This window comes from Orcinus orca, chromosome 6 (assembly GCF_937001465.1).
Source record: "Orcinus orca chromosome 6, mOrcOrc1.1, whole genome shotgun sequence".
NCBI classification, from domain to species: domain Eukaryota; kingdom Metazoa; phylum Chordata; class Mammalia; order Artiodactyla; family Delphinidae; genus Orcinus; species Orcinus orca.
In genome coordinates, this window is record NC_064564.1 from 119,827,739 (window position 1) to 119,853,838 (window position 26,100).

The 26,100-nt window shown below is 61.1% G+C and overlaps 1 protein-coding gene, 1 long non-coding RNA gene, 2 other non-coding genes and 1 pseudogene across 6 annotated transcripts; 1 reads left to right on the plus strand and 4 right to left on the minus strand.

The window, feature by feature from the left end:
- Nucleotides 1-7,536: 7,536 nt before the first annotated feature.
- Nucleotides 7,537-7,605, minus strand: LOC125964917 (uncharacterized; annotated as a pseudogene).
- A 3,431-nt stretch (nt 7,606-11,036) lies between these two features.
- Nucleotides 11,037-19,382, plus strand: DIPK1B (divergent protein kinase domain 1B). Of its 3 annotated transcripts, none has more exons than XM_049710848.1 (5): nt 11,037-11,328; nt 14,807-14,941; nt 17,464-17,571; nt 17,696-17,851; nt 18,252-19,382. In XM_049710848.1, the coding sequence occupies exons 1-5, from the start codon at nt 11,266-11,268 to the stop codon at nt 19,062-19,064; spliced, it is 1,275 nt and encodes a 424-aa protein (XP_049566805.1). In that variant the 5' UTR covers nt 11,037-11,265; the 3' UTR covers nt 19,065-19,382. The 3 variants fall into 3 exon arrangements, with proteins under 3 accessions (XP_049566805.1, XP_049566804.1, XP_049566806.1); XM_049710847.1 differs by having other exon boundaries at nt 11,040-11,328; nt 17,675-17,851; XM_049710849.1 differs by lacking the exon at nt 14,807-14,941 and having other exon boundaries at nt 11,040-11,328; nt 17,675-17,851.
- A 420-nt stretch (nt 19,383-19,802) lies between these two features.
- On the minus strand, nt 19,803-25,616 carry LOC105748847 (uncharacterized). The gene is made up of 6 exons (XR_007477815.1): nt 25,597-25,616; nt 24,164-24,205; nt 23,722-23,809; nt 22,527-22,597; nt 21,386-21,476; nt 19,803-20,510 (listed from the first exon to the last, which is right to left on the minus strand). It is a non-coding gene; the product is annotated as an uncharacterized LOC105748847 (long non-coding RNA).
- Nucleotides 22,329-22,462, minus strand: LOC117198477 (small nucleolar RNA SNORA43). The gene has a single exon (XR_004479671.1). It is a non-coding gene; the product is annotated as a small nucleolar RNA SNORA43 (small nucleolar RNA).
- On the minus strand, nt 23,885-24,015 carry LOC117198478 (small nucleolar RNA SNORA17). The gene has a single exon (XR_004479672.2). It is a non-coding gene; the product is annotated as a small nucleolar RNA SNORA17 (small nucleolar RNA).
- Nucleotides 25,617-26,100: the final 484 nt, after the last annotated feature.

Below are 26,100 nucleotides of genomic sequence, written 5' to 3' on the forward strand. Positions count from 1 at the left end.
TTGTTTATCTGAAATGGACATCTCACCAGGTGTCCTGTATTGCATCCGGTGACCCCCTCCCCAGAGCAGGGCCCCATCCTGCACCGCAGCCCCAGTTCTCACTCTGGCTGCGCCTGCCGGGCTGGCCCGGCCTCTGTCGACGGCTGAGCAGCACTGCCTTCTAGTGGAAGCAGCCCTGGCCGCAGGGCGGAGGACAGAGGGAGGAGCTCCGGATTCCAGGGTCCGCCCCCCAACCCCCCTCCCGCTTCCCGGGCCCCTCCACTCCCCGGCGGGGCACAACCCCCAGAGAATCAACCTGGCCCAGGGCTGGCTGCCCCGGCGATGCACACAGTGGTTGGCCCTGGACGGCCGGCACTCTCGGGCTCTTGTTGGCCCCCACCCTATGGCCGAGATGGTGTCGGGGGTTGTGCAGAGTTTGGGGGGACTTCTCGCCTCCCACCCGCTGGAGCTCCGTTTGAGCTCCGTTCCCTTCCTCCGAACCCCGCCCATCTGTGCACCCGGCACAGGGTCGGAGCCCGGTGCAGGCCGTCTTTCCCTGTCCCCTCGGTGCGCACAGGACGGGAGAAGCAGCGCCTGGCCACGCGCCCCTGGAGGCTGGGGGCAGCAGAGCTTGCCACCCGCCACCAAGGCTGTGGGCTCCCAGCTCCGGCTCCGTGACTGTCCTCCCCCATCTCTCCCTCCCTCTCCCTCCCTCTCTCTCCCTAACCCTTCTCACCTTCGCCTCCCTGCTTTCCTCCCTAGCTCTGCACTGACAGGCCTTCCTCTCGGTCCAGCGCCTCTGGTCCTCCCCGCTGGGGCCGGGGTGGGTCCTCGACACTCGGCCTCCGTGGGCTCCTTCCTCTGTGAAAATATTGAAGATTTATTTTATGCCTGTGTTGGTATAAAAGGAACCCTAGGAGTTCACTTTTTTCCTTCTGTTTCCTTTCTGAGCTGAAAAAAAGGTGAAAGCACTTCTGTGGACCCCTAAAATCCTGTGGGCCCAGGGTCCTGAGCTATGGGCCTGGCGGGCAATGGCCCTGCTCGGGCTCCGTGTTGGGGTCCTGGGGGGGTCACAGCAGCCATGAGCAGATGTGTGGCCCCGGACGTCCTGCAGCCTCTCCGTGCCCTGGGCTGTCCTAGCCGGCAGGTGGCTTTTCCTAGTTACCCTTGGGGGTCCTGACCCATGGGAGACCCCGGGCCTGGTCACCAGCTCTGCTTCCAGGTGGACTCAGCAATGCGGCAGCCACGACCCCTACGCGGATGGGCACCACGAGGGGGCAGGGGCTCCCAGGCAGATCCGCTCACCTCTGCCTGGCCCTGCCCCACCCCCGCCTCAGCCCCCAAAATCCCTCCAAGGCCAGCATCTGGGGAGGCCCTGCCTGCTCTGTTGGGGCTGATGGCCCGGCCATCTGAATAGAATCCCCACCGGAGGCAGTGGCCGCTGTGGAGGGCTGGCTGGCTCGCTCCTAGCGCCACGGGCTCCCAGGGCACGGCCCACGTGGGGTCGGTGGGGCACCGCCGCCCCAGACGGGAGAGACGTGTGCGGGGTCCACCCTGGCCAGGGCCTCCCCAGGGCACACGCGGAATCCTCCCACCGCAGCCAAGCCCCGCGGTGCGGGGCCAGATCACGGGCTCTGTCTGACCCCAAGCGTCCATGAGAGCTCGGTCCCTGCCCCGCGGCAGCCCAGGCAGCACTGAAGGTGGATCTGTTTTCACACCACCCTCTCAGTGCCTGGGCAGAAGCTCAGGCCCGCCCAGGGAAAATGGCCTGGCTGGTGAGACAAAGCGTAAAGAGGCCTGGCAGGCGCTCGGCGCCTGGCCCAGTGACACCACAGCAGCACAGGAGCCCGTCTTGAAGGCCACAGGGGTCCCGCAGCGTGCTGCCCACACGCAGCCCCCCTCTGGGGAGAACCTGCCTTCAGAAGACTGAGCCCTGCAGGGCAGCCTCGAGGGAGAGGCCTCGTCCCCCAGGGCGTGGCTTGTGGGTTCTGATCTGCTGTGGTCGTCCCGCAGAGCTGCCTCTAGGTAAACTTTCCCCTTCCTGTGCCCACCGGGCCGTCCCACAGAGAAGAAGTTGGGCAAGCTTCCCCTCCGTGTTTCTCTTAGAGGATCACTGCACACAGCGAGCCCAAGACGCCCGCACGGGGAGTCCACCCCAGTCCTCTTTGCCCTTTGGAGACTGGATCGAGCTGGCGTCCCACGGCGGGGCTGGCTGACGCCTTCTCCAGACCCTCGACGTGCGTGAAGAGTCCCTGCATGTTTGCACACGCACCTACACACGTGCACAGCTCCCCTGTCTTAGGGCCACGACATTTGTCCTTCTGCGACTGGAGTGGCACTGCTGGGTGTCTTCAGGTACCGTAGATCTGAAAGAGCCCAGAGTGGAACACGAGCCGTTTTCATGATCTGTGTTGGTAACAGTCCTAACTTTACCTCTTGCAGATCCTGACGTCAGGTGGGTTGAAGCTCCAAAGCAGGTGGGGGTGGAGGAGAAAGGGCGGCAGGACAGGAGAGGGGAAGGAACTGGGAGAGAACGCGGGGAAATGGCCCCTGAGGCCGACTCATCCCTTCCCACGGGAGGGCTTCGACGATCGCTGTAAAAGATACAGGTAAACGTGCGCCCACCGATGAACGTACATTTCTGTTCACGAATGGAATAACAGTCCATCGTGCGTGGCCCGTGCATACAATGGGATGCCGTCCGGCCATGAGCAGGGATGAAGCTCTGACACGTGCTACCACACAGACGAACATCGAAAGCTAATTTTAAGGAAAGAAGCCGGGCACAGAAAGGCGCACACGGTACGATTCCGCTTATGGGAAGTAGCGAGAAAAGTCTGTCGAGGCAGAACTCAGATTGGTGGGCGCCAGGGGCTGGAGGGAGGGTGCGTGGGGGGTGACTGCTTATGAGGCCCGGGGATTTCCTTTCGGGGGGATGAAAATGTTCTGGGATTGGACAGAGGTGCTGATCGCACAACACTGTGAATGTGGTAAAGGCCGCTGAATTCTGCAACTTAAAATGGTCACTTTTATGTTACATGACTCTCACCTCAGTGGAAAAGATACAGGTGGGCAAGAATAAACAAGTCACCTGTACCCTCAACACCGAACCAGTGCATCACCGTGGCATCTACGTGTGTGGCTTTCCAGATTTTAGGATTTTTTGTTATACGCACCCATCAATGTACACCTGCATACCTGTGTGTAGTTCCCACAAATGGAGTAACACTCCCCCTCTTTTCTTTGCTCTGCTTTTCTCATCAGAATTAGAGTCCTCGGCTATATTCTTGGGGTCCACAAATTACAAGTGAAGTTTTTAAATGTTGTTTTTTCATTTGGATGACACGTAAAAGAACTTGTCTAAACGTCATCATAAAAATAAGCTTCCTTTCGGCATCAGAAAGACTTGTTTCTCCCCCAGATCGTGGACTTTTGAAGGCATCGAAGCAGGCTGTGGCCTCCCTGTGGGTGTGGGGCAGGTCCCCGGGCCCTGGAGAGCGTGCATCTCTTGAGAAGGTCCGGCGTTTGAGGGCCCAGGGCTGCAGCTCTGTTTTAAGGTTTGCAGGATACTGTGCTGCCTGAACAGACCTTCATTTATGTAACCAGTCCCCTCTCGGCGGGGGCGTTTAGGGTGCTCTGAACTTTCTCTTAACAAGGCTGCTTGAGTGACCCGCGAAATCTGTGCCCCCTTCCTTAATGATTAACTTAGGACGGGTTCCAGCAGGTGACATTTCTGGGTCAAAGGCTTTTAACCTGCTGCTTTCCACGGTAACACTGCATGGACCCCCCACCCCGGGGTGGCTGAGGAAGAGACGCCGCCGTCCCCTGTCCCTGGGCCGCTGATGGGGGAGGGGGCAGGCCCTGGGAACCGTGAGAACGCGGGCCGCAGTCCCGGGGGATTCAGCCTCCTACCTGCTTCCCTCGCTCCCTCTGGGCAGCAGATTGTTGTTCCCGGTGATCCCACCCTCAGCACCCCCTCACATTCTTCTTTCAGCCCCGGAACGCATCTGCCCCTTCCTGCCTCAGAGCCTTTTCCAATGCTGCTCCCTCTGCCGGGAGTTCCACGCATGCCCCCTCCCCTCCACAGCAGGCCCCTTTGGGTGCGTCCCAGCCCAAAAGACCCTCTCACAGAGGCCCTCCTGATCTGCTGGTCACTCAGGCCCCCTTAATGCTGGGCTTCCCCGTGGGACCCCCATTCCATTTGCCCGGCAGTGTCAGGCTCTCCACTGACCCTGAGGCCCCCGCAGCCAGGGCCGAGTCTGTCTCTGTCCGGCCCCTATCACTGCTGGATTCCTCATCTCAGCCCAGGGCTGGGCGTGCAGGCACCCGTGAGCCTGCACACACACACACACACACAAACATAAACACACACACACACACACACACTCATACACACACACACACACACACACACTCATACACACACACACACACACACACACACACAGCAGGGCCCGGCCCAGGGCTGGCTGACGGAACGCATGGCCCCGGGAATGCTTGTCAGGAGGGTACAGGCTCGGGCCACTGAGCCTGAGGCCCTTGTGCTGCCGAGTCCATGGTGTCCTCTGTCTCCCCGAGGCCGGCTGGACCTCGGCCTGGACCAAGACCTTGCAGGACAGTGACCTCTGCCTCCCTACAGAGACAGCAAGCGGGTCAGGGTGGGGATGGAGGAGGTGGGGGGAGGGGGGATAGAGGGAGGGAGCGACAGAGAGGGGAGAGAGGACACAGGAGGGAGGCGAGGGGACCACACAATCTGACTAAGGGCGTCCGGGGGCCTCACCCGGAAAACAGGCCCGTGGCGCTAGGCCAAGACAGCAGGGGTGTCAGGGGGGAGGGGAAGGCTGGGCCAGAGTCAGCAGATGGGCTCCAATCCCGGCCCCATCACCGCAGCGCGTGGCTTGGAGGGGGCTGCTCTTCTTCTGGACCCGGGTGGCCATCTGTAGAGCGTGGAGGAACCGTCCTCCATCTCAGGGCTCCTGTGAGCACGCTCCGGGAGATATCCTGCATTGTTCGGTGTCACGCTAAGAAAGTTCTGCACTGGGTCTAACCTCAGGGTCTCCTGCTGTGGTTTAATCCCCTTGTAGCCTCCCTGTGTAGACCTGACTCGTCCTTGGGGATGTGTAGTGCAGGCCCCCAGGAAACCCCGGGGACCCTCACTCCCGGCGTAGGGGGCAGTGCTGGTGTGCAACTTCCAGGGACCGTGGCTCTGGCCTGGAGCTCAGATCGCTGGCCACCATGTTGTGAGGGTGCTCACGCAGCCCCGCTGAAAGGTCAGCATGGCCGGGCTGACCTCCAGCCAGCACCAACCTGCCAGCACGTGGTCCTCCAGTCCCACGTAAGCCTTCAAAGGACCGAGAGGCCCGGCTGACGTTTTGACGTCAATGTCACAGAGATCCTGGGCCAGGATCGCATGGCTGAGGTGCTCCGGGATTCCTGACGCACAGCACTGCTTGCTGTTCTGAGCCGCTGGGTTTAAGGTGCTTTGTTATACCGCAGTGGATCACTGATACGAGACGCTTTTGCAACTGGATGCGTGGAAAAGAATCCAAAAAAAAAAAAGAATCCATAGGGAGAATATTCTGGGAAGAAGAAGTGCCAGGAGGAGTCCAAAAGGCATTTTGAAAAGCATCCCTTAGCGTCTGGAAAATAGGATCAGTCCAGACTCCGGGGCAGGAGCTGGAAGCCTCACAGGACCAGGCCCACCAGCCCCATCTGTCCAGGGCCCCTGCTGCAAGCCACATTCCAGACACGGAACTTTTTGGTTCTTGAAAGCACCGCCCGTAACAAATTACCACGAAGGGTGACTTAAAATGACAGAAATTTAGTCTCCCCGTTCTGGAGTCCAGAAGTCCAAAATCCCGGTGTGGAGAGCCGCACTTCCTTTGGAGGCTCCAGGGGAGGCCGTTCCCTCTCCCAGCTCCTGCTGGCCAGCTGTTCCTCAGCCTGGGCAGCACGGCTCCTGCCTCTGCCCCGTCTTCTCCCCTGTGTCTGTCTCTCCTCTGTGAGTCTCCGATAAGGACACTGGTCACTGGATTTGCCCCCCACCCCAAGGTAATCCAGGGTGGTCTCCTTTTCTCAAGATCTTAACTTAATGACATCTGCAAAGATCCTTTTTCCGAATAAGGCCCCGTTCACAGGGTCCAGGGGTGAGGATGTGAACACACCTCTTTTGGGGGCAACTATTCAGCTCACTGCAGGCAGTGCACTAGACACCCAAGGGACCCTCCCACTGCAAAAACAAAACTTGGATTCTGGGATCTGAGAAGCGGAAGTCTCCCAAGACCTCTGACCTCTGTGGAGCAGGTGAGCGGTGAGCAGGCAGGAAGACCCCGGCCCCGAGGGCAGATGCCCGCAGCTGTGCCCTGAGCCCTGCACCTCCAGCTCTGCGGGGCCCCCACCCGCACAGGCGCAATCCCTCCCAGCACCCTGGATTTAGAGCTATGGGATTCCCATGGGTTAAGGTCAAGTAACCATGAGTTCAAGATCAGACTGACAAGCACGTGGTGGAGACGCAGCGCGAGTGAGAGAACGGGGCAACACACGTCGGATTGAGACCCCCAGGACCCTCAGACACCCGCCTAGTCGGAACAGCGAAGTGTAGGTGCAGAGAGAGGCACGAGGGACGCACAGCCCTGCTGCTGCGTCACCTGAATGTGCCAACATCCATCGTGCAAAGTGCAGGTTCCACGTCTGCCCACGGTCCAGTGCCTCCGGGCCTCTGCAGGTTCTGTTCCTCTGCCTGGACTCCATCCTCCCCTTCCCTCCCCCTGCCCCCATCCTCTGGGTCTTAATGCAGACATCACATTCCCCAGGCCTGGCCTGAGCCTGAAGGCATCCACACCTCCCAAAACACCTGTCTGAAGGGAACTGCGTGACCCCTGACCTCAGTCCTAGGTCAGCGGGGCCTGCGGCAGTGGGATGAGCTATGTCTGGAAGGGCAATGTGCCCAGGGCCCAAGTCTCCATTTCTCCATTTTCCCCGTGACATACTTGCGCCTGAGGCTGAGGGGCACCAGAGAAACCTAGAGTTTAGTTGAACACGCGGCTGCCCAGGAAAAAAAAGACTACATTTCCCTGCAGGCTTTGCAGCAAGAAAGGTCATATGACTAATCTCTGGCCAATGGGATGTGAGCAGAAGAGGTATGCTTTTCTAGGTCTTGTCTTTAAAGGGAAAGTCATGCTCTTCACGTCCCTTTTTTTTTTTTTTTTGCTATTCACGTCCCTTTTGCTCTTCCTCCTTGCTGGCGTGTGGAGGTGATGTTTGGAGCTGGAGCAGCCATTCTGGACTGCCAGACTGACGGAAACCAGGTGTTGAGGAGGTCCCTGAGAAAGTGCAGTCTCCGTCTCGGCCCTCGGACGCTTACACTCAGAGTGCTACATGAGAGAGAAATACACTTCTCTCCTGATTCAGCCATTTCTATTTTGGGGTCCCTTGATAAAACGTGTTATATTTTCACTGACTCTTGGGCCGTTTCCAATGATGTATCTGTTTGGTCTGTGTATTGGGCTAGATAGTGCCCCAGCCCCCGCCACCCCGCCCGGGTTCATGGTCACCCAGAACTTCAGTTAGCAATAATCGCACCTCGGATAAACCTCACTGGCTAGGATGCTGCCACTGCGCAAAGCTACACCCAGAACTTCAGCATGTGGCCTATTTGGAAATAGCGTCTCTGAAGGTCATGTGAGGACACAGACGGAGAAGGCACGACATGGCTCTGAGCAGCGTCGTGTGTTTGGCTTCATTTGCAGCCTGAAATGGTGCTTCCTCATCACAAAAGCCGCCCCACGGTGGGCTGGCAGTCAAGGTGCCAGAGGCCCTTCCCCGCTTCCCAGTGCCCACAGCCGCTGGTGTCACAGAGCATTGGAATGGCCTCTCCAAAGTTCGCTTAGGAGATTTCTGACTCTACCTCCATCCCTTCCTCCTGGCCCACACACCTTAGCCAGGCAGCTTGGTCACCAAATGTGGCTGTCCCCAGAGAGGAGCACCTCTGTTTGGTCACCTTGGCAATGACCAGCATGAAAGGGTGGGGGTGCGGTTATGCAGATCCTTTGGAGATAACCAGGATTCTACCCCAACCCTCCTGTGCAGATGTTTCTCCCTTCTCCTAAGGGGACCCTCTGGCCAGCCTGGAGGGTCCACAAGGGGATCGAGGGGGTGCAAACTTAATCCTGGTCCAGCCACCTGGACTCTCTTATGGGACCATCCTGGCCATCAATCCGAGTATGACAATCATTTGGTTGAGGACGTTGGGTGCCCGCGGTGTGGGGTGTAATGGGTCTCCATAAGTTTTATAAAAATGTCCATGTTAGGAATTCCCTGGTAGTCCAGTGGTTAGGACTCTGCGTTTTCACTGCCAAGGGCCCGGGTTCAAGCCCTGGTTGGGGAATTAGGATCCCGCAAGCCGTGCGGTGTGGCCAAAAAAATAATAAAAATAAAAATGCCCATGTCCCTTTTGCACTGGACCTGTGTCAGTTGGGGTCCCATCAGGAGACAGAAGCCACATGGCAATCTCAACCGGGAAAGTTTGCTACAAGAATTACTAACTGTAACGGAGGATTGGAGTGAAGACCAGACACAAGAAGTAACCTGTAGGGAATTCCCTGGTTGTCCAGGGGTTAGGACTCCACGCTTTTACTGCCCAGGGCCCGGGTTGGATCCCTGGTCAGGGAATTAAGATCCCACAAGCCGCGCAGCACAGCCAAAAAAAAGAAGTAACCTGTAGGGCTGAGCTGAAACCCCAGCACCCAGGCTGAGATCTTGTCGGCAGAGCTCAGCTGTGGCTCTCGGGACAGCAGAGAAGTCACTGTGGTGTTGGCAGAATTGCAGGAAATCTGCCCTCCGGAACTTGCTGGAAAACCACTATCTGGGAGCTGGGGAAACTGCTTGCAGGGCAGTGTCTCGTCGGAGGCACTCTGCTACAGATCCATCCCAGGGCTCATCTTTTCAACAAATGTGCTGGAACGACTGGATGTCCATGCAAAAAACCCACAAACAAAAACCCCCAAACCAAAACACTGCCTTGACCAATACCTTGCACCATGTACAAAAATTAGCTCAAATTGAATCACTGACCCAAGTGTAAAACCTAATACTGTAAAACTTCTAGATGAAAAACACAGAAGGAAATCTTTGTGCCCCTGGGTTGGGTTAAGCAAAGATAAGGGTTCTTAGACTTGACAGGTGCAAATGAAAAAAAGGAAAAAATGGACAAATTGGACCTCACCAAAATTAAGAACTTGTGCTCTTTGAAAAGCACTGTTAAGAAAATGAAAAGGCAAGCCATAGACTGGGAGAAAATCTTTGCGAATCTTTTTTTTTTTTTTTCCGGTACGCGGGCTTCTCACTGCTGTGGCCTCTCCCGTTGCAGAGCACAGGCTCCGGACGCGCAGGCTCAGCAGCCATGGCTCACGGCCCCAGCCACTCCGCTGGCATGTGGGATCTTCCCAGACCGGGGCACGAACCCGTGTACCCTGCATCGGCAGGCGGACTCTCAACCACTGTGCCACCAGGGAAGCCCACGAATCACATATTTGATAATGTACTGGTTTCCAGAAGATATAAAAGAATTGTCAAAACTCAACAACAAGGAAACAATTTAAAAAAATGTGCAAAATTTTTGAATAGACTCTTTGCCAAAGATTATATACAGGTCGCAACTAAGTACATAAAAAGTATTCAACATCATTAGTTGTTGAGGAAATGCAAATAACAACCACAAAGAAACACCATTGCACACTCAGTAGAATGACCAGAATTTTTTTCTTTTTGATGTGGACCGTTTTTAAAGTCTTTATTGAACTTGTTACAACATTGCTTCTGTTTTATGCTTTGGTTTTTTGACTGCGAGGCATGTGGGATCTTATCTCCCCGACCAGGGATCAAACCCGCACCCCCTACATTGGAAGGGGAAGTCTTAACCACAGGACCACCAGGGAAGTCCCGCATGGCCAGAATTTAAAAACGGACAATACCAAGCGCTGCTGAGGATGTGGTGCAACCAGAACTCCCACACCCTGCAGTGGGATGTAAACGCGCAGCCCGAAAGCGTCCTGGCAACTCTGGAGGAAGTTAAACCTACCCTGACCGCACCGCTCAGCGTCCCTGCTCTGTATCACCCCAGGGAAAATGGATTTCCTTCACACAGAACCTCGAATGCAGACTTGATGGCAGCTCTGCTCTTGCTCTCCCAAAGCCAGAACCAACTCCGAGGGCCTTCAGGTGGCGACTGGCTCAAGCCGGTGCCTGGTGCCGGGAGTCCCCCGGGCAGAGAGGGGGTGCTGAATCCCCAGGGCCCTCTGCCTAATGACAGAGGCCAGACCTGAAGGCTGTGGCTGCTTTATTCCATATATGTGACGTGCAGGGGAAGAGCCCGAGCTCCCCAGGGCTGGGCCACGGGAGGGCTGGAAGGAAGAGGAGCCCCGGGGTCTGTCGGGGGTGGAACTGTTCTGTAGCCTGAAAGCGGTGGTGCCCACAGGGCTGTCTGTGTGAACACCGGCAGAGATGCACAGTGAAAGGGCGCATTTGCTTGTATTTCTTTAAACAGTGGGAGAAAGAGGCAAACGCTGCCGCAGTGTCCACGGCCCCTCCAGGCCGGGTGGTTGGCGCGGGACCCCACTAGGGACCTAGCCGCGACACGCCCCGGTCCCTGGGCTCACCGCCCCTCCCGCGCCCCGCGCGACCGGCCCTGCCCCGTGGGACCTCCTCAGGCCGCCCGGCTCCACCACCCGTCTCTTCTCTGCAGGGGCCCGCGCGACAGCCCCGCCCGTGACAGTCCCCTCCCGTGACGACGGCCCCGCCTGTGACAACCCCGCCGCTCAAGGGTGCGGGCTGGGGGCGCGGGCGGGCGGGGCCTCGGCGCCCTCCCCTTTCTCTCCAGGGCGGGGCGCGGGGACGGGGGCGGTGGGGTGGAGGCGGGGCCGCAGTCACCTCCCACCAGCACCGCGGCTCGCCGCCGCGCCCCCGGCCCTCCCTCCCTCCCTCCCCCCCTCCCCCCCCCTCCCCCTCCTCCCCTCCCTCCCTCCCCGCCGCGCGCCCCCGCACCGCCACCCTCGCGGCCACGCGCCCTCTCCCGCCTTCTGCTCCCTGCCCCCACCCCGCGCGCGTCCCCGCCGCGCCCCCTCCCCGCGCCTCCCCTCCGCGCGCGCCCGCCCGGCCGTCAGAGGCGAGCGCTCCGGCGGCGCGGACGCGGGGCGGGGAGGAGGCGCGGCGGCCGTTGCGGGCCGGCCCGCGGGGCTGAGGCCGAGCCGAACCGAGCCGAGCCGGGCCGGTGCACGGCCCGCGCCCACCATGCGGCGGCTGCGGCGCCTGGCGCACCTGGTGCTCTTCTGCCCCTTCTCCAAGGGCCTGCAGGTAGGCGCGCCCCCGCCCCGGCCCCGGCCGGCGCCCGCCCCCGCCCCGCCCGCTGTGGGGCCCGGGCCTCGGCGGGGGCGCGCGGCGTCCAGCCTGGGGCCCGGGGCGGGTTCGGGACTCAAGGCCGATGAGCGCTGCGGTGCGTGGCTCCCGGGGAGGCTGGGGGCAGGGAGGGGACTGGGGACTGGGCTGAGGGCTGTCCATGCGGTGAGCGGAGCGGCAGGGCCCCGCGGATGCTGCAGGGTGGCCCCCCTGCCTCTGGGGCTGCACGAGGCCCCACCCCGCCGCGGGCTGGACCTGCTCCCGCAGGCCCAGAAGCCACACCAAGTCCGCTCCGCTTCCCTCTACTTAAAAGACCAGGTTTGTTTTTCTGTGGCCCATAGGACCACCCTAAGGACTACCCTCCCCCCGGGCCATCCCCCAGCCAGCCCGAGATTAGGAGTGTGCCCTGACCCCACAGTGACCTTGGGCGAATCACTGTCCCTCTCAGGACCCTGCCATCTGCAGGGGAGGCCCAGGCTGCCTCGGGTGCCAGCTGTCAGGAACCCTGTCACCTCTGCTTTGGGTGATCTGAGCCAGGCCCACATCAGAGTCTCAAATCATCCAGGCCACACCTACGACCTCAGTGCCCTCCAGGACCCCAGCCCCTGGGCGGAAGGAGACAGCCCTGATCAGAGCCCAGGCCGCCGTGTTCCCCTCTGTGGAGAAGGGTGGGAGCCAGGTAACCAGAAGCCCTTCCTGCCTGCCTGGGGCCTTGGGTTCGTGGCGGTCCCCACCCCGCGCTGGGCAAGGTGAGAGCTGAGGGTCTGTGTCCACCCCCAGGCTGGGAGGCAGGGGGTGCAGCAGCCCCTGTCCTGCGGGAGAGGCCTTGATGGGGCTGCCGCAGGGGAGGCCAGAGCTGCGGGTCCCGGACACTGGGTGTCAGGCCTCTGAGCTCAGCCCGGGAACGGCAGAGGGGCATGGACAGGAGAGGGGTTCTGGTGGGTTCCCAGTGGTTTGAGCCCAGGACCCCCGTTAATGTCAGGACACAGCCTGAGCCTCAGTTTCCCTGCCTGTGAAGCACACTCCTGGGTTGGTAGCGAGGGTTGGAGGTCGTGGCGCATGTGGGTCACTGGCCCCAAGGCTGCCGATCGCTGTGCTGTTACTGTCCCCCGAGTGACCCCCCCAAGCGGCTCCACGAGGAGCCGGGCAGGCCACGGTGGGGGAGCAGCTGCACAGGACCCCCTGAGGAGCAGCACACTCCCTGTCCTAGGGGCTCACTCGCCCATGGGTGACAGGACCCACGAGAGCCAGGGCAGGGACTACTTCTGGAGGAGGTGCCCGCCTGAGATAAGGGCCCGGGGGTCGGTCATAGCTAGGCAAGCGCGGACGGTGTCCTGGGAGCTGGGCCGCCACCTGAAGGCCCGAGCTGGAGGGCGTCTGGCGGGACACTGGGCAGTGTCCAGGGTGGGCCCTGCAGTCAGTCTGGGAAGCCTGGGTCCAGCCCAGGGCAGCCCCTGGGTGCAGTGCAGGCTACAGCCTGCCCTCGTCCTGGCCATCCCCCCAGGACTCCCAGCGCCGGCCCCCCAGAGGCCCTGCCCATCTCCACCTCGGGGCGTGGGTCACCAGCGGCTGGAAGTCCTCTGACCTCATCCTTCCAGACAACACCCCCAGCTCCCCGGCCCCCCACCCACTGTCCCTGTGCTTTCCTGTTTTTCCCTTTGAACAAAACTGGCGGAAACAGATGCAGTGGCAGGGACTAGTGGGCCTGAGACCCAACCCGCTCACTCGGCCCCAGGGCCGCCCCCGGCCTCCCCGGCCTCTGAGGCTCCGAACCTGCCCCTGGAGCTCTCAGAGGCCCTCCTGCTGCGGCACCTCCGCGTGAGTCGGTGCTAGGGAAGCAGGAGGTGAGGACCCCGCCTCTCCTGGAAGAACCGTAAAAATGAGCACAGATGCCTGGGCCGGGCCTGCAGGGCCCTGCCCTGTCCTCAGTGGGGACCCGTTGGCCCCATTTCTCGGCCCCAGCCCCCAGGTGACTAGGACCCAGGACTAACCAGGACTGGAGCCGCTCCCTGGCCCGCGGGTGGTAGGGTGCATGACCAGTGCTGGCAGTGGTTCCCCTCTAGGGCGGGCTGGCCTGAAGCCCCAGGCCCTCCTGCCCTCCTGGGCCCTGGGCCCGGGCCCTGTTCTCTGGGGCTCAGCTGCCTGGTCAAGGTGTCTGAGCTCTTGCATGGGTCAGCACATGGTAACCCCATCCCACCAGCTGGCCGCCCCTGGACGGCAGCCGGTGAGGCCTGTGATTTACCGGGGGGGGTGGGGAAGGAAGTTGAGGCCCCTGCAATCCCGGCTTGGGGGCTGCATGGGAGACAGCGCCCCCAGCTCCTGCAGGGCTCTGGGACTCTCCCACCCTGAGATTCTACCCGTCAGCTGGCGAAACGTGGCAGAGGGGCTGAGCCCTCCATAGAAGCAGTTCCCGGCCCAGCGCAGACTTCCGGGACAGAGCCTGTGGCGGCAGGGCCGGGGCTGCATGTCCTGGTTATCTGTTCTTTATCGTGGTAAATTACACATCACATAAATTGAGCATCTTAACCCTTTTTAAGTGCACGGTTCAGGGACATTAAGCACATTCACATTGTTGTGCGGCCGTCACCATCCCTCGTCTCTAGCACCCGTCTCATCATCTTCGCAAACAAACTCCATCCCCTTTAGACACTCACTCCCCATCCTCCCCAGCCCCTAGCCCCCAGCCCTTCCTGTCTCTGTGGATCTGACTCGAGGCCCTCGCGTGGGTGGAATCACAGGATCTGTCTCGTGTCTGGCTCATTTCACTGGACATGATGTCCTCCTGTCCTAGGGGCTCACTCGCCCATGGGTGACAGGACCCACAGGGGCCAGGACAGGGACTGCTGTAGCCTGGGTCGGGATTTCTCTGCCTTTTCGTGGCTGTATAATATTCTGTCGTGTGGACGGACCACATTTGGTTTATCTACTCATCTGTCAATGGACAAGCGGGCTGTATCCACCCTTTGGCTTCTGTGATCGTGGGTGGGTGAGGCCGTGTCTCTTAAAGGCTCACAGGGTGACCGTGCCTCCAACCCCGCGGCCCCTGCTGGCCCGGGTCCAGCCCGAAATCTCCACCACCCAGGGGGACAGTGCGCGGGGGGTGTGGGTGCTCTTCCAGCCTGACCTTGTGCAGAGGTTACATGTCACTATGAAATGCGGGCAGGACAGGAGGGAAAATTGTTCGAAATCTCTTTATTCAGCAAAATAATGAGCGTCTACCCCAGATCTCCCTCATTTTGGAATTTATTTTTACCTGCCCGTGAGATTTAAAGGTCTGGGAGACACCAGGCCCTGGCCCCACCCACAGTGAGTAGGTGGAGGGGGAGGGAGACGTTGGGCTGGGCAGGTGCTGGCCCCCGGAGGGAGGGGCACCCCTCGGGAAGGCTGGGGTCAGCACCCCAAATGCGGCGCTCCCTCATGGCCCCCTCCCCCGCAGGGCCGGCTCCCGGGCCTCAGGGTCAAGTACGTCTTCCTGGTCTGGCTGGGCGTCTTCGCGGGCAGCTGGCTGGCCTACGTTCACTACTCGTCCTACGCTGAGCTCTGCCGCGGGCATATCTGCCAGGTGGTCATCGTAAGTGTCACCTCGGGCCAGGCCTGTGGGCTCCTGGGCCAGCGCTCCTGCCGTGGCAGCTTAGAGACGTGGCTCAGAGGCGCCGGCTCAGTGGGTTTTAAGACACATCTGACCGTGCCGACTGCAGAGCTGCCCCTGGCGGGCCACGGGGGAGGCCAGAGAGGAATGCGGAGGCCAAGGGCAGGCTGCGCAGATGCGGGCGGCTGGGGACGGGCAGATGGACAGAGCCAGATGTAGAGGCGTCCATGAGGGAGACATTTTAGCCCAGACGGGGACAGGCAGGCACGGGTGGCCTTGAGGGCCCCTCCTGGAGCCAGGAGTCCAGCAAAGGAGGCTGCGGGGCATGGTCTTCGGGGCCTCAGACGGGAACCAGCGCTGAGTCGCCACCGTGGCGTCTACGGCAAGGCCGTGCACGTGCATGTGAGGGCGCGTGAGCCTGCGTGTGCTTGTCCACGCCAGCGCTTGTGCACCCACGAGCGTGCACACAGGGTGGCTTACTGCTCCTGCTGATGCAGTGACTGGCTGGAGGGCGGGGTGAGGCCGGCCGAAGGGGCCTTGGCAAACCTCAGACTCTGATCCTCCACCCCCACCCCCGGCCGCCCTGCCTGGCCTCCCCGGGCAGGTTGGAGCCCTTGGCGAGCCGACCAGGGTTCTGAGGCCTCCATGCCACTTGGGGACAGACCTGCCCCGCCCCAGCAGAGCTCCTGGGGTCTCGAAGGGGGAGCCTTGCCTCGCACCAGCCAGGGGCCTGGAGTTTCTCCTCCTCTGCAGGATGAGAGCACTCCTCCTGGGGGGCTGTGTGGCGCCCCGGAAGGGCTCAGCAGGCCTGCTCTGGGCAAGGTCCCAGGGGGGCCACACTTGGGAAAACCCAGAGGTGGCGGTGGGAGCGGCACGGGGCTCCAGAGCGGGAGAGCCTGTGCATAGGGACTTGTACAGGGCCCACTGATGGTTGGCTCAGGCCTCCGGGGGGCGGGGCTGCCCCCAGGCACCGAGGGCGCAGTCCCAGCTCAGAGGAGAAGGCCTCGGGCCTCCTGGCCATTCTCAGGCAAGCTCATTTATTCCAGAAAGGCTCACTGGGGGCCTCCAGGGGCCTGGCCCGAGCTGGGTGCTGGACACATGGCTCTGCCTTCACAGTCGGGGGCGGGGGGGGGGGGGGAGCTGGGGAGACCCAGGGGCAGGCGTGTGCGGGGATGGAGCCCGGCCTCTGGGTGCGGGCGGGAAAAGGCCCTGCTCTGGGGACCCCTCGGGCCAGGGAGCGGGGCGGGAGGTCTGGGATGAGCCCGGGCCGCCTGGTGCTGGCAGGGGGTGGAGGGGCCTTTGCGGGCAGCAAGACCTGGAAGGTGGCATGCGATGGGGTCTGGCCAGGGGCATGCAGGGAGCAGACCGCTCAGGGCTGGCGGGTGTTTTCTGAGTACCTCCTGTGTGCCCCCAGCAGCGCCCCAACATGCAGAGGACTGAGGGGCCCTGGGGGAGCAGAGGAGGCGCCCGCCCCTCCCCGCCAGAGGAACTGCAGCTTCCGTTTTCCCAGAGTGCCCTGGCTGCTGGGCCCAGCTCTCCTGAGGCCTGTCCCTGGGGCCATGGGGACACCCTCTCCTTTCCAGGGGAGACCTGCCCGCCTCATGGGGGTATCAGCCGTCTCCAAGATATTCCACAGCTTGTCCAAGGCCACCCAGTGTGTGTGTGGGGAAGGCAGGACCAGGGGCCGCGGACCTGGTGCCCATGGACCTCTGGGTGCTCGGCCAGGTCCCCACCACCGCCCAGTCTGCACACAGTAAACAGGCTGGGAGGGGAGATGTCTGATGGGTCGCAGGAGCCCTGAGGCTGATGGACACACTGCCCACCTCAGCTTCCGTGGAAGCCCCTCCCCACACTGGTGGGCAGTGTGGCTGACAGGTCCCTTCCCCCGCCCTGGCCCAGCCCTGCCGCCCAGGCTCCCTGGCAGACCCCCCCACAAGGGCCCTGTGGCCCTGGAGCTTTTCGCGGGTCAGAACAGACCCCCGTGGTGGAGGGCCTCCCTCCAAGGTGGCAGAATGACAGCGTGTGGTCTCTTCGTTTTCCTCTGGCTGAACGGCTGTCGTGGCCTCCCTGGTCCCCATAGGTGAGTCCAGGGCCTCTGGCGCCTCCCGCCCCTCAGCACTGTCTCTGCACCTCCCTTCCCTCTCCTTCCTCCAGGCCCTCTCCACCAAGGGCCTGGGCACCGTGGCTACGTGATGCGCATCCAGGAATTCACCCCCCCACTCGATCCAGACGCCACGACTCCCCCCCACCCCCTGCAGGGACGGGCCTGACTCCATCCCCTCCAGCCTCACCTGCTCAGGTCAGCCCAGACCCCCAGGACTCAGGGGGCTGCAAGGCCTCATCTAGAGCCGACAAGGGGCCAGTGGGGGCGGCAGCTACTCCAGAGCCCGACCTAATCACTGCAGAAAGCTTCTCCCTGTGCATCTGGCTAAAGAAGGGGCCGGAGGGCGGGCAGGACAAGCCCCCGCCTCCCCAGGCCACTCCCTGCCTCTTCCTCTCCGCAGTGTGACCAGTACCGCAAGGGCATCATCTCAGGCTCCATCTGCCAGGACCTGTGCCATCTGCACCAGGTGGAGTGGAGGACCTGCCTCTCCTCTGTCCCGGGCCAGCAGGTAAGCCCAGCAGGGTCGGGCCAGGGTCAGCCCCAGGGCTCAGACGCCCGCGGTGCAGCCAGAGGGGGACATCTGCACGGAGGGTCCCTGTGGTCCTGTGCAGGTGTACAGCGGGCTCTGGCAGGGCAAGGAGGTGACCATCAAGTGTGGCATCGAGGAGAGCCTGGACTCGAAGGCGGGGGCAGACGCGGCCCCCCGGCGGGAGCTGGTCCTCTTTGACAAGCCCACCCGCGGCACCTCGATTAAGGAGTTCCAGGAGATGACCCTCAGCTTTCTCAAGGTCAGTTGGCCCTCCTGGGGGCCAGTCAAGTTCGTGCCCAGGGACGTGTGACAGGGCAGGAGGCAGGCTGGGTGGAGGCCACACGGGCCAGCCAGGTGCCTGGCTAGCCCCCCAGCTCCAAGCAGACCCTCCCTCAAGGAGCAGCCAGAGGGTTGAGGCCCCGCCCCAGGGGCATCTTCAGGGAGAGAGGGAGGGGCAGAGGAGCAGTGAGGGGGCCCCAGGCTCCGCAGCTGGGCTTCCAGGAGTGGCGAGGGGGCCTTGCAGGTCCCTGGCTGTCCCCTCCATCCTGTCGGCTGGAGGCGGGGCTCCCCCTGCCTGGCGGACATGCGGGGTCCGGAGCGCAGACTGCTGGCCAGCTGGCCGACGCCCTGCCCTCCTCTCTCCTGCCCCCAAACCGCAGGCAAACCTGGGAGACCTGCCCTCTCTGCCCGCACTGGCCGGACAGGTCCTGCTCATGGCCGACTTCAACAAGGACCACAGGGTGTCCCTGGCCGAGGCCAAGTCAGTGTGGGCCCTGCTGCAGCGGAATGAGTTCTTGCTGCTGCTGTCCCTGCAGGAGAAGGAGCACGCCTCCCGGCTGCTGGGCTACTGCGGGGACCTGTACCTCACCGAGGGGGTCCCGCACAGCTCCTGGCCCGGGGCCGTGCTCCCGCCCCTGCTGCGCCCGCTGCTGCCACCCGCCCTGCACGGCGCCCTGCAGCAGTGGCTGGGGCCCGCGTGGCCCTGGCGCGCCAAGATTGCCATCGGCCTGCTGGAGTTCGTGGAGGAGCTGTTCCACGGCGCCTATGGAACCTTCTACATGTGCGAGACCACGCTAGCCAACGTGGGCTACACAGCCAAGTACGACTTCAGGATGGCTGACCTGCAGCAGGTGGCGCCCGAGGCCACCGTGCGCCGCTTCCTGCGGGGCCGCCACTGCGAGCACAGCTCGGACTGCACCTACGGGCGCGACTGCAGGGCGCCCTGCGACACGCTCCTGCGGCAGTGCAAGGGCGACCTGGTGCAGCCCAACCTGGCCAAGGTGTGCGAGCTGCTGCAGGACTACCTGCTGCCCGGCGCCCCCGCCGGCCTGCGCGCCGCGCTGGGCAAGCAGCTGCGCACATGCACCACGCTGAGCGGGCTGGCCAGCCAGGTGGAGGCGCACCATTCGCTGGTGCTCAGCCACCTCAAGACCCTGCTCTGGAAGGAGATCTCCAACACCAAGTACACCTGACGGCCAGCCGGGCGCTCCCGCCCTGCCCCAAGAACCACTCCTGCCCTTGGCCCTCTCCCCACTTCCCCCACTGAAGGACAGGGCTGCTCCAGTGTCGACCCTATGGGTCTCCAGAGCTCAGGCAGCCGTGGGGCAGGACACCCACCACCCCCAGGGTTTTCTAGGCTCCCAGACGCGACTGTGCAGCCGGAACGGGAGAGGCTGGGGGGAGAGGGAAGGACCTAGAGCCCGAGCACCGAGGGCTGGCCAAGGGACCTGCCTAGACCAAGGTTTTGTTACTTTGGAGAACATGCGTGTAAATAAATGGATTTTCCGTGAGCACCCGAGTCCCCTCAGCCCGCTCCAGACCCCAGACTGGACGGTCTGCTGGAGGGCAGCCACATCCTGGCTGTTGGTTGGCTGGGGTTATGACTGGAGCCAAGGGCAACCCGGATCCGGTGTGGTTCCGATGGGGATGGGAGGGTGGGCCGACAGAAGTTTTCTCCCGTAAGGACCTTCTACACCAACTTCTCCCTGTACTGCTTCCTGCACAGAACAGTGCGGCCCAGCCCACCAAGGCTGCTCCGCTGATGGCAACGAGCCACTAGCTGTAACATCCACTGTCCGGGAAAAAGCCAAGGGTCCCCTGTCCCCTCCTGCCCCTGAAACAGGAAGCTGTGAGCCCAGGAGCCTGACCCTCACACCCTCAACTCCTGCTGGGCCCTCAGCTGATAAGACCGAGAAACGCAAGTCAAGACAGTTTATTCAAGACCCATTTATTCTCTAGTTCTGCCCACATGGAGACACCCTCCTGGAAAAGGGGCTGAATCCTTCCGTTCACTTTAACAGCTTGTGCTGAAGACACGTGTTCCGAGGTTTCAACTATGAGATCCACATTCTTAAAGCACTAGTTCTTAAACCTCATCTAGATTTCTCCCCTTGGATGGGGGGAGATGACCCAACACAGGGAAGAACGGCTCAGGACTGTGGGCTCTGCTCACCCAGGAGACCGTGCAGCTCCCCTGACCAGCGGGCTGGAGCCAGGATTAGGGCCCTGAGACGAGGGGCGCCTGCTGGGCTGCCGCCCCCGCCCCCGCATCCTGTCCTCTTCACTAGGCTGGCCGTCACCTTCAGTTTCCCTGGAGTCTGGGGATTCCAGAAGGTCTCTGCTCAGTTCTGTATCGCGCCTGCTGCCTCGGCACCGCTGAGCCACACCAAGGGGGAAAGCACACACAACTGCTTTGCAGCACACCGACGTTCCACACACAAGCTATTTTATTAAGCCCGCAGGTTCCTTTCCATCAGAGGACATTCACAAGGCCATGACTTCCCCCGGCTCCCCACTGCCCTTGCGGCAGACTGGAGGCGCACGGCCCCCGTGCTGAGTCGCGCACACCCCTCCTGGCTCCACGCCGGCGCACTCTCCTGGAGAACCGAGGGCGGTGCCCTGGGCTCTTCCGGCCGGATCTGCAGACAGAAAACAGAGGTGACCCACTCGCCACGCCTCCCAGCGCTGGGTGGGCTGGACCCCAGTCGAGCCTCCTTAGCAGAGCACCTGGCTTCTGGAGCGCAAGGACACAGCTGCTCAAGCCTCTTCAGCCTCTCCTGCCAGACACGCCAAGCCCTGCTGCCCTCTCCTCCTGACCATTCCACCCAGTTTCCAGGGGAATTCAGCCAGGGAGGTTCTACCAAGTAGGATGCGACAGGAAACCCAGCTGCCGCCGGGCTCAAAGGTGGACCGACCGGATGTACCGCCACCTGCCACCCTCTCTGCTCAAGTCGGCTTGCTTCCGGCAGTTACACTGTCACCCCAACCCCACTCCAGTCGACAAGCCACAGCGCACGACACGAGGAAGTGGGCAAAAACCCTGGTAGCTGCTTAGTAGCAGCCAAAAAATCACAACAAAATGAAAAGCACACTTCCAAAGTGTGGATGAAGAACCAACCAGACACGTGCTGTGCAGGCCGCCCCCGCCCACCCTACGGCCCCTCCCAAGGGCACCGGCGCTGGCTCTGAGACTGGGGCACACCAGCTCTGGAGGAAGCCAGCTGTCCCGTCGTGAGGAGCCTCGGGCATGCCATCTTGGAAGTGCTTCTTTCTGGCCCGATCAAGCCTTCAGATGCTGCAGCCAGAGCCACCCGGCCAGGCCGCCCTGAGCCACAGGCCTGGCCATTTGCTGCCAACACGCTAATGGGGGAGGTGGCTGAGGTCAGACCACTGTCAGCTACTTGGACATTCTCACCTCTCCTCAAAGCACACCCACAATTGATACCATGTGCTTGTATTAAAGGGTCCAAAAGTTCTGTCAGACCCCCAGCCAGGCACCCCGCTCCCAACTTACCTGTCCTGAAGCCAGTCCTAGAGTGACAGGAGCCACACCTGCAGGTCTGTCCCACTGACCAGCCACAGAGGACCAAGCTGGGCCCACGGACCTGAGAAACGGAATCCAATCCGTGAACCCCTCCCAAATTATCTTCTATAGCCTTGGCCCCATCAGCATTTGGGACCCTGTAGCTTTACTATGGGGCCGTCCTGGGCACCACAGGACATGCAGCCACAGCCCTGGACCCCACCAACTAGATGCCAGCAGCACCCCGTCCCTTTCCTGCCCTGCGAGTTGCCACGTGCCCTGGGAGGGGGACAAACTGCCCCTAGTCGAAGAGCCACTAACCTACAGCTTTTGTCCAACCCTCCAACTTAAACATTTCGGGAAACAGCAAAATGCACTCTCCACCTGCAAGGAGACAACGACACCCCTGGCCTGGAGGATCATTCTTTATAGGGTTACGGTCGGCCCGTCAAGGGGCTCCACAAAGGGCCCGACTTCTGCCTCACCAACAGGACAAAAGCCAGGAGCGAACCTCTGGCCTTCCTTCCAGAGTGACTCGTCTCAAGGTCCTCAGAGTACGAGCGCTCGTGGGCCAGTGGCTCTGGGCCCCCCTCATCCCCACCTAGGGTCCTACTCTGAACATGGCCTGGAAGCCCCACAGGACCTTGATACCCCCTCAGCGGCCCTCAGCCAGGGATGCAGGTCAAACCTGCCCAAGGATTCCTAAAAACTCCTCGCCAGGCAGACCAACAGAACATTCATTTCCAGCAAGGAGACTCTCCTGGTCAATCCCATTGTCCCAAAGCTTGCCATATGCCTGTACACATATCTCCTTTAATTCTCACAACGAGCTTCATCTTATAAAGAAAAAGAACATCAAAGTCTTCAAGGACCTGCACACAGCTCCCACTGCAAGCGCACGTGGGAACAAGGTGCTCCCTCCTACAGCTTCTGGTGATGTCCGGCTACAAACCATTCTTAGCGCCCACTGTTCTGAGCACTGAGCGTAGAAATAGCCGCTTCCTCTCCGCCCCAATATCACAGGTGCAGCAGGGCTGCCGCACCCGTGGTGCCGGCAAGTCCGGCATCTGCAGGGCAGTGTCCCGCCCGCCCAGCAGGCCTCCAGGAGGAGCTCAGAAAAGCACCGCCTCACCTCGGTCTGGACCGTGTCGGCTGGTCATTCTTGCCTAGGTTCACAGGCCAACAGCCGCTGTCCTTCCTGTGCTGAACAACAAAAGTGGTCAGCCCAGAATCAGCGCAGGAAAAGTTGGCTGCCATTATTACGCCTGCCAGTACTTAAAACTAGTGGAGGCTGGGCTTCCCTGGTGGTGCAGTGGTTAAGAACCCGCCTGCCGATGCAGGGGACACGGGTTCGAGGCCTGGTCCGGGAAGATCCCACATGCTGCGGAGCAACTGAGCCCGTGAGCCACAACTATTGAAGCCCGAGCGCTTAGAGGCCGTGGCTCCAGTGAAGAGGAGCCCCCGCTCGCCGCACCTAGAGAAAGCCCATGTGCAGCGACGAAGACCCAACGCAGCCAAAAATAAATAAAATAAACCAATTTATATATAAAAAAGAAGTAGTGATAACTGCTACTAACACATGAACCCTTCACCTTTCCACCGTCACCTTTCAGACCCGCAATGGGCAGCCCGAGGCAAAAATTGAGAAGGGCTGCCTATGCTGGCACCTGGCAATAGGCTGGTGTTTGATGAACCCAGGGGACCGTAGTGCAGCCAGGAGGACCCTCCTCAGAAATCTCTGCACCCTCTCCCAGGGAGCTACTAGTGAGGTCCTAGATAGATCAACGGATCAAAGTACACTATACAAAGCAACACAGGAAACAGTCCTCTAGAATTCAGAAAACCTCACGTAAGGCAGCACAGCCGGCCTTTGGAATCGTCTAGAATTCAGAAAAACCTCACGTAAGGCAGCACAGCCGGCCTTCGGAATCGTCTAGAATTCAGAAAAACCTCACGTAAGGCAGCACAGCCGGCCTTCGGAATCGTCTAGAATTCAGAAAACCTCACGTAAGGCAGCACAGCCGGCCTTCGGAATCGTCTAGAATTCAGAAAAACCTCACGTAAGGCAGCACAGCCGGCCTTCGGAATTGTCTCTGTAACGTTTAAACCTGGCAACTTTATTTCTAGAGTTTCTGGCTGCACAACCCATCATAAAATTTCTTTTAAGAGAGAGTAACTACCCGTGGATCCACCTAAATAAGTCAGATTATTCCAGATCGTTAGGTGGTATTATCGAGCTCACGCTAGAAAGGAAAATTTTAGTGCCACCCTTTTTTAATCCAATGTGACAAATCTTCAGCAAGTCAGCCTTACCGAAACCCACTCACCTTTCCCGCTCATCACTGCACCAGCGGGTCACTCCTACCTGCTGCCGTCACACACCTGGCAACCTCGTGTTCCAGGGCCAGCCAAGAACTAGGAGGGAATGAAAGTGCTTCTACACGACAGGCTTCAGGCTGCCAGTAGACACACCCCCAGCCAGCACAGTCAAGTGTCAGACTATCAATCACCCACACGTCCACGGGCCAGGACGCTGGGCACAGTCAGGCCTCTCTTCTCTCCGCCACCTAACGACACAGATGTGGCACAGCAGCCACACCTGCAACGCCTCTAGGGGCAGCGCCTACAGAAGATTAAATAACTCAAGCTTTTATTCCCTGACCACATGGGTGCCCTGGCCCCGTGCTTAGAATGTAACAAAAAAGGCATTCAACTAGCCCAAAAATTATTCTTCAGCGCAAACCTGTCCCAGCACACGTGTCAACTCACCTGAGACCCCAGCAGGCCCCTAGTTCCCAGCAGGCAAACTCCCTAGAGAAAAAAGAAAACCACGCTTTATAACAACCTTACAAGCCCACAAAAAGGCCCTTCACCCAGGCTTTATTTTGCTGCATTTGATCTCCAGGCCTACACGTGTCTGCACACCAAACCCAGGTACCCTTCGTGTTTTACTCCGTTTAATTTGGGGGTGTGTGGAAATTGGAGGTTACAATACAGTAGTGCAGACCGCAGGTGATCAAGGGACCAGGCTATGATTGCAGTCACCCCTTCCACAAGGAGGCCACCGCATTCACACCCACTGTACTGCGCACACACACTATAATTCGGAAATCGCCTCACTCTTAGAGCTCAGTAAGCAGTGACAACCAGTCCGTTTAAAGACAGAACAACAGATGGCCAGGAGTATAACGTGACTCCCTCAAGGTCGCAAGCAGGGAAAGCAGTGGCGCTGAAGGCGGGAGGGAGCAACTTCCGAATGAAATGTCCCGACTCACCCACTAAACTACTGCTGCCTATAGCCGTGTTCTCGAGGCTTCAGAGCCGGGAAGGTGCGGAAAGCATAGCGATCCGCGGCGCCCCCAGCCCCGGCCCCACGATGCTACGCGGAGGCGCCGGAACCTCGCCGCACCCACCCCCGCCAACACAAGGGACCTCTGCGCCCGCCTGTCCCGCGGACCCGGGCGCACATTCGACCATCGCGACCCACGATGGAGACGCGGGGGTCGGGGTTCGGCCGGCGGCGGGCGCTGGGGCGGGCGCTGGGGCGGGCGGGGACTCGGGCCCAGAACCCCACCATCCCCGTAGCCCGAAAAGGCCGCGCGACCGCGCGCCGCGCCTTTTATAGCGCGGACGGCGGCCCGCGAGGCCCAACCCGCGCCCTCCCCGAGTTCGCCGCAGTCGCAGCGCCCTCTAGCGGACCCTCCAGGCTGCACCGCGCACGTGGCGCCTCCGTACCTCGGCCGAGCTCCCCGGCCGGGCCTCCTGGGCTCACCTATCGCGTCCACGGGCCCTTCCCGAGCCAGCCCCTCCCAGCTGTCAGGAAGTCCCGCCTTCCCGCCCGCGCGTACGGCCCGGACCAGTGGCCGGCGGGACAGCACGAGGCCGCTTCTGCGAAGCGCTTAGAACAGGGCCAGGCACAGAGGCACTTGATAACGTCTCCCGTAGTTACTGCCGCGACGCCACGAGCGTCCCTGCAGCTGGGGCAACCTCTTTGTTCCCTGCAGAAGGGCCTCCCGCTTTCTGGGGAGCCTCGGCTGAGCTGCTCTCCCTGCCGCTCTCCCTCCCCTGGAGCCCCTGCTGCTCTCCCTCCCCTGGAGCCCCTGCCCCTCAGGCTGGGTCTGAGGCCCTGCTAAAGCTTCGCGTTTCCTACAGCGTAGGGAGCTCTGCCTTCGCTCTCTCAGGAGGGGTCTCCTGGGTCCCACATCTGACACGGGGTAGGGGCTGCCAGGGGGCGCCGGGGAGCGACACTTCGCCCCCTTTGACAGGGAGACCTCTGAAGTGGGGTCAGGAAGGACCCGCCATGAATTCATTAGTCCTCTGAGATTTCTCACACGCTAACAAGTTATTGCTGACTTGGGCTCCTCTCCAGTGTAAGGCAACAATCCTACAGGATTCTCTGTGGTTAGCAGCACCTGTCCTCGGGGCAGAGTGGGGAGGCCCAGACCTGCCCCTCTGGGCAGCCCCTTTGGCCCCTTAGCCAAGTGCATTCCCAGCAGCACCCTGTCCCTGGGCAGGTGGGGTGCCCTCCCCTTGAAGCACAGTGCAGACAGAAGGAGCAATGGGGCGCGGTTTTGCAGGCACAGGCTGAGCTGGTTTGGGGAAGGAAGGACCCGTCCCTTCCCACCCACCCAACAGCCTGGAGGAAGCTAAGTCCCAGCCAGAGGGAGCAGCTGGCAAGCCAGAGACCCAATTCTCCAAGAACAAGA